We start from the raw sequence: 7,007 nt of genomic DNA on the forward strand, positions 1-7,007 counted from the left end.
TCTAGTTTTCCGTTCTTCATGAACCCTGCTTTTCCGCTGAGAATTGCAGGCTAACCCTACATTCACATTTCTCATGAAATTCTGCAATGTCTTATATCTTAATCCACTCAAAGCGAACTAGATCTCTAGCGATGCAACATGTGTAACGGGCCAAAATGCACCAAATGCATATTAGAGATGTGCTTAGAAGACCAACAAAATGTGTATAAAATAAAACAAACAGATACAGAGTGAAATAATATACATAAAGAAGGAAGGGAAACACGCAGGTTTGCCGGATTCGGTTCCTGATTTATAATCTGAAATTGCAGGGGGGAGTAGAATTTTTCTTTTTGTTCCCCCTGAAAGGGGGTTGGGAAAAAACAAGCACATACACACACAAGGCCATGCATTCGGAATGAAAAGGATGGAGAACACTGACCATAAAGAATGCCAAGGACAAGACCACAGACAATAGCAGTAGCCACAACCCACATCAACGCGCTTATGATTCTCTTCCCGACGCTCCTATGAAACAAGAAACCCGCGCATCAATCAGCCAATGAAAAATGAAGGTAAAATAAAAAATAAAGAACGGTCGGCAGAAATGATGAGCGTCTGATGAGAGGAAGAAAGGAACGGATGGGATCCTCCGATTGGTGAACATACTTGTCCTGGTCCCCTTCGTAATAGAACATGGCAAAGGGGATGACGAAGAAGACGAGGACGGCATCGATGATGTAGACGGAGAGCCACAGATCTCTCATGGGGAGGGTGAGATTGCAGGCGCCGTTGTAGATGGCGTGGCGACAAGCTTGGCGGTTGGCGACATCGGCGGGGAGCATGAGGATGGAGATGCCGGCGATCGTGAGCCCAAAGACCACCACGATCTTGGGGAAGTAGGCCTGGTTGACATCGTCGGGGTGTTGGTAGGAGACGAGGAGGTACACGTTAAAGAGGAAGACGAGGACGCACACAACCACCGCAATCACAACAAGTATGAGGTTGAAATCCCCCATCCCTAACCAAATCCCTCCTCCTCCTCCTCCTCCTCCTCCTCCTCCCTTCGTCCAACCGAGACAGAGAAGGAGGGATCCGATCGAACAGATCTAGGGATTAGACGGAGCCGGGAGCAGGAGGGGCGTAGGGTTTCAAAATTCAATGATGACGATGACCACAACGAGAAATCATCGTCGTCCGTCCCGGCCTAAGAAGGAACGGGGGAGGATCGATTGACAACACAAGAGATGATGGGCAACGGGGAAATCGGTCGGTCCTCCCCCGTCTCTTTCTCCCTATTTTTTATGCTTAATTAATTTCGACCTCGTTTTTTCTCTTTCTAGTTACTTTATTAATAAATTTTTAAGCCGCATGTGCCAGCCTTCTTGCTTACTCAATCTTCTCGTCTTTGTACACGCATTTTCCAAACTAAACGACTGAACCTCGTCGGAAAGATTAAAAAGATAAATTCACGACCACCCGCCTGACTTATTATTATTTATTTATCGAAATTAGCAGAATCAAGAAAAAAGTGATATAGGAGGTCGTCTGAGTAATTTTAGAAAAAAGATGGATGCCTGCTTTAAAATTTTAATATGTGGACCTAATTTTGTCATAGAACACGTACCATAAATCATAGTCGGAGGTTGTATCTTCTCAATTGGATCTTATAGATTCACTTAACATAGTTTATTTGATAGAAATAATGTGTTTTGGATATAAAGTCATTAAATTTTGTTTCATCCAAAACTTACTTCTTGCTAAATAATGAATGTAGATTATATCTACAAGGTATGATCAACGAAAAAAGACTCCGAAAATTTGAAAATTTGCTTCTATTAGGTGGGAGTTGGTTCTCCTGGAGAACCCTATCAACACCAAGTGAATATAATTGTTGTAGCTGAGTGAGGATCACCTCTGAGGAAGCTCTGACAGTAACATCGGTACCTTGGTACCATCGGGGCTCCTGTTGTTTGGTTGGTAGACACTGTCAGTGCATGTCACCATGTGTTGGGACCTTGCAAGTTCAAAACCCAATGGTATTTTGTGTAACTGGTTGGGGGTCTGCCTACTCCAGCTTGCCTTTCAAAAAAAAAAAAAAACATCGCTACCTTGGTTGTTCATTCCTACCCATCAAAATAATGAACAAACTCATTGTGAGTAGGGGTGGCAATTTCTGACACGACCCGCCAACCCGCCTCTTAGGCGGGTTCGGGTTGGGCTTAAGCCAACCCGTTTAATAAACGGGTTGACCCGTGTAACCTGTTTATTAAACAGGTCGGGTTCGGGTTGGGGGTATGCCAACCCGCCAACCCGGCTGACCCGTTTAATAAACGGGTTAGGCGGGTGGGTCAACCCGCCAACCCGTCTGCCCGACCCGTCAACCCATCAGCCTGACCCGCCAACCTGCCTACCTGCCAACCCGACCCGCGAACCTGAAAACCCGTTTACCCGACCCAACCCATTTATTAAATGAGTTGGCGGGTCGTGTCGGGTTACCCGTTTATTAAATGGGTCGGGTTCGTGTTTGCCACGGCCAACCCGTTTAATAAACGGGTCGGGTTCGGGTTGAGGTATGCTGACACGCCAACCCGACCCCGATTGCCACCCCTAATTGTGAGTTCATTTTAAACCATTTTGATGTTGTCCATTTGAAACACAAACGATATAAAAAAAAAAAGTGGGGCCCATCCAAGTGATGAGCATCTGATCTGCTCAAGTTTTGAATGTCGTTTGTCTTGAGATCAATGACATCCATAAGTGCTATGCTGGAATACAGTCAGAGCATACTCTAACCTAATCCCATCTCAACCTAGCAAATGGTGAAACCTTTTTTTTTTTTCATTTACATCTAATACCATAGATGTGATCTACATGTTTTATTATTTAGTGGAAAGTAGCTTTTGGATCACTGGAATCCAACATGCATGCATAGATCTCTTGAATGATCTAAAACTCAATGTTATGTATCTATTTTTTCTATTCATAAAAACATGTTTTTTCTTGGAAAAACATGATTCAAGAGTCAATTCTCACTGAATCGAGCATGTTGAACTCGTATGTGAGGTTAGATTGTGCCAAAACAACTTGCATCATGAGATTCCAATTTCATTGTAGGTACAATTGGTTCTAACAAATATAAATCAATATATAAATTCCTTAAATCTTTTTAAAAATAATTTGACCTCTAAATAGGATAATAAAATTTTCTTTTACAAATAAAATAACTCATAAGAATAGTTTAATCATTTAATTTGACTACATCAAGGTTAAGTGCATTAATATAGTAGGTTGTACGTCCGACTAGATTTGGAGAGGGGGGGGAAGAAAAATCCAAGTTTTTCCAAACTCAACCTTAAGCCTAGGCGTGATTGAAAATTAGTAATAAAAAAAAATTCTTTATCGCCAACATTTTACCTCTAATTTGAAAAACAGTACCTCATTGTTTTAAAAAATATTGATATGAGCCACAACCCACAAGTTTTCTGAGCACTGTCAAATAAAGTCCATCATCATGGAAAACGTGATTTTTTGGGCTTCCTATATTGTTCTTTTAGATTTGAAAAATACTCGTTCACTCTCGTAAGAAGGAGAAGAGTATATTTTTTTTAAGTTTTTTATTATGGCAGCTATTATTGTAATTTATCTTACGATTGAACCTGAGCTTTCGGCAGTTTTCAGAAAAATAGAAACCCATGACAAGACCTCCAGAAAATTGAAGCCCATATTTGAAATTAAGGGAAAAAACTTGACTCCTAAATGATTTTTTTTCCAAAAAAAAAAAAAACTTTGGGTAACCTGTTGAGACGATCCCCAAAGGGGTGGTGCTTGGGTTGCGAGGTAACTCCTAGTGGATTTGTTAAGAGAATTCCAATCTCTTGATGCTTCTTGGGATGTTGTAAAAAATAAGGCTAAAAAAATGTCAAAAGTCAAAAAAAAATCACAAATAGAATAAACTAAAACGTGAAAATAGTCGTACGCTTTTTTTTCTCTCGCATAATATTGTTAGCAAACTCGAGATAAATTACCAAATTTTTATTTGAAAATTTTGCATTAAGGGGCCAACCTTTTAACCTTATTTTCAAATATGAGCCAAACTTTTTTTTAAAACGGTCAAATAGGGACCTAGGTCAATATTTATCATCTTGGAAAACGTTATGAAAACGTGTTTGGTCTTTCGTGTTGTCCCTTAAAAATTGAGTACTCATTCATCCTTACAAAAAAAGAAAAAGTAAACTGTTTGAATTTTGAACTCTTAAGGCCTGTTTGGAATCGCGGCGCTGGGATGTGCGTTTAGGTATTTGGTATTCTCGAGGCAAAATCTTGGTCAAGGTCCCGTTTGGAATCTCGGCGCTAGGATGACCCTTTCTCGTTTATGCATTTAGAGGTGGTAGCTGGCAAAGCAGCTGCCACTTCCTCAACTGCATAAACGCCCATCTCAGCTAACGATCCCAAACAAGCCCTTAGTGATATGATGACAAACAGAGGGAGGGCAGAAGAGGGGCTCTGTTTGTTCTTACACAAGTGGTGCAACTAGTCCATAATCCACCTTGTTTTGAACTCTTAAAATCTAAAACGATCCTAAAATATTTGATGTTTTTACCGAAAAAAATCCATACTTGTTTGAGAGCCAGAACCAATTTCTTGAAACGCGAAACCAAGAACTCACAAACAACTTCTGGGTTGGAAACTATATAAATTTCAAAACCATGGCACTGTCAACACATGGAAACCAGTTCTCATCCCATGCCAAGGTTCTCACAAAACAAGAAAATAAATTGCTTGTGTGGCATATTCCAATAGGTGTCACGCTGAAGGGCTTGAGTTAAAAAAAAAACAAAAGCTGATTAGATTAGATGTTGAAATAGATGGGATGAATTTTTTTTTTTCTCACAAAGCTGGGGTTAGGCAGAGACTTGTTAACTGAAAATTAAAAATAGCTACGTTTTTACAATGGAGGAGTCCAATCCGGACTCATATCCCAAGTCGGTTCCTTGGTCGCCCTATTGACCCTGCAGGAATCAGTGAACTATCAGCCGTGATGGAAGGGGCCTTCCCCATACTGGTGTGAACAGGGATCCCATCATTTGAAATAGGATGATGGCTAGGATTAAATGTATGATGAAACCCATCCTATTTCAATTGATGGGATCCGTTTTCCACTGGTGTGAGTCTCAACCATTTGGCTCACAGGAATTAGTATAGCTTCTGCAATTGAAGTGCGTCGTCTTTGCAGACCGTCAGAACGATTCGTTGTTCCAGCCTTGAGATTATGCCGGTTGGGAGGATTTGTCAAGTCAAATGCACCGGATTTATATCGACGACGATTCTGACCTTGAGTCGAGACAGTGGGCTTGAGAGCAATGTCTTCCGTTTTCGGTGGTTGGTTTCCTGTTAACGGGTCTGCAGAAAACACAAATCCAGGTGGCGACTCAGAGTGCCGGAGCAGCGTCTCAACAAATAACTTGTATTTTTTGAGGCTTCGGATTGTTGCATGTGGCCACAGAAGCCAGGTTGGATGAGGGTTCAGCTGATGTGGCTGAGGAAACAACCGTTGTGGCTACATGGGACGCCCTTGCGCAGATTGAGGGACGTGAGCAGTTGGGAAACTGCTCCGGGGAGACCGTTCGCCGGCGTCGGACGAACTTCCGGCCATTGCAGACTACCATCTGTGGAAGGGAACCCTTCTTGAGAATCTAAACTCGTCTGTGACGGCTGAAAATCTTTATTCTTCCTCTCATTTCATATAACAAAGAGATGTCTCTAAACAAGATGGAGAATCAAGGAGAATTGTGTAGCCTGAATCTTCGAAGGAGGCGTTTCTATGTCACGGTAATACTCTCAGTGCAAACAATGGCATGGAGAGTGTTACAGCGGAAACAAAGTCCGACCACGTCCTCTTGTAGGCCCCACAGAAAAAGCCACCTTTACCACTGAAACGGAGCTTTTTCTGCGACACCCTGAAAGAATTGAAGGTTCTGTCAACAAGATGGATTCTTCTAATTGTTTCCAAATCATTTCCAGCAAATTCACTAGATTGACATCTCCTAAACCAAGCCTAAGTGTCTATTAATTAGCAAAATGTGATTTCTACCAAAAAATCCACTTAAAAAAAAAGACCAGCTTACATGTTTGAACTTGAAGTGCCACCTTTTGGATAGAATCACAAAGCCCGCTTTGGATGACAGGTCGAGAAACCAAGTTTTATAAAAAATATGGTTGTCTGAAAACCTAGTTAGTACTTTTTTTTATAGGTAAAAACCTAGTCAATAATTGCTTTATGAAAGAACATGTAAACTTGGTGTTGCTGTTTGGATGACAGTTTAATGACTTGATTTTGTGATTTTTATTCTTTGTTTTAAAGTTTAAATCTGGTTAGCACATTTAACCAGGTTTTGGGTGTCATCCAAAATTCAACCACAATAGCAACTGATTGGCTCTTAAACTTTCTCAAAAATGGATTTTGGGTGTGCCGCATCCAAGATATAAAATTCTATCGAAGATAAGGTCTCTTTTCTTTCCAAGACGAGGAGGAAAAAACTCCAAAATACATGGTGAAAAACAAAGTACAACCACAGCATAGACCTTTGTTCTTTGTTCTTTTTTTTTTAACAATTCCTGGTATCTTTTCTTCTCCTTCAACTTACCTTTTCCGTGAAGCATTCAAATCAAACAATCTCACTTATGAATTTGCATTTCCTATCAGAGTTCTTTCACCATAATACGAATATATGAAAAGCATTGGACAGAACTCCAAGCCAACCTGATGTGTGATGGTTTGGTATATGCATCATGAGGGGGAAAAAAGAAAAGAAAAGGAAAAATGCAATTGAATTGTTCATGTTACAAATGGTTATATCAATAATCAATGCTTACGACATACAACTAAACCAAGCCCTACTTGGATTCTTTACGACATACAACATTTAGAGTCGTTCTAAATGTTGCTCAATAAAATTACGAATGGTAACTAATTTACGGAAGTGGTTCATTTGAAATCCGTCCATAACTTTGCTTACGATTGTCAG

The 7,007-nt window shown here is 40.5% G+C and overlaps 1 protein-coding gene across 1 annotated transcript in view; it reads right to left on the reverse strand.

The window, feature by feature from the left end:
- LOC149828104 (LIMR family protein At5g01460-like) overlaps positions 1 to 1,305 on the reverse strand; it is a 54,581-nt gene extending 53,276 nt beyond the window's left edge. Inside the window, exons 1-2 of the mRNA XM_090017373.1 lie at positions 649 to 1,305; positions 422 to 507 (exon numbers count right to left, since the gene is read on the reverse strand). Of these exons, the coding sequence (XP_089873499.1) occupies positions 422 to 507; positions 649 to 998 (436 nt within the window). The 5' untranslated portion in view covers positions 999 to 1,305. The remainder of the gene's footprint in view (positions 1 to 421; positions 508 to 648) is intronic.
- Between the last annotated feature and the right edge of the window lie 5,702 nt (positions 1,306 to 7,007).

This window comes from Nuphar pumila, chromosome 9, assembly GCF_984573655.1.
Source record: "Nuphar pumila chromosome 9, dmNupPumi1.hap1.1, whole genome shotgun sequence".
Classification (NCBI taxonomy): Eukaryota; Viridiplantae; Streptophyta; class Magnoliopsida; order Nymphaeales; family Nymphaeaceae; genus Nuphar; species Nuphar pumila.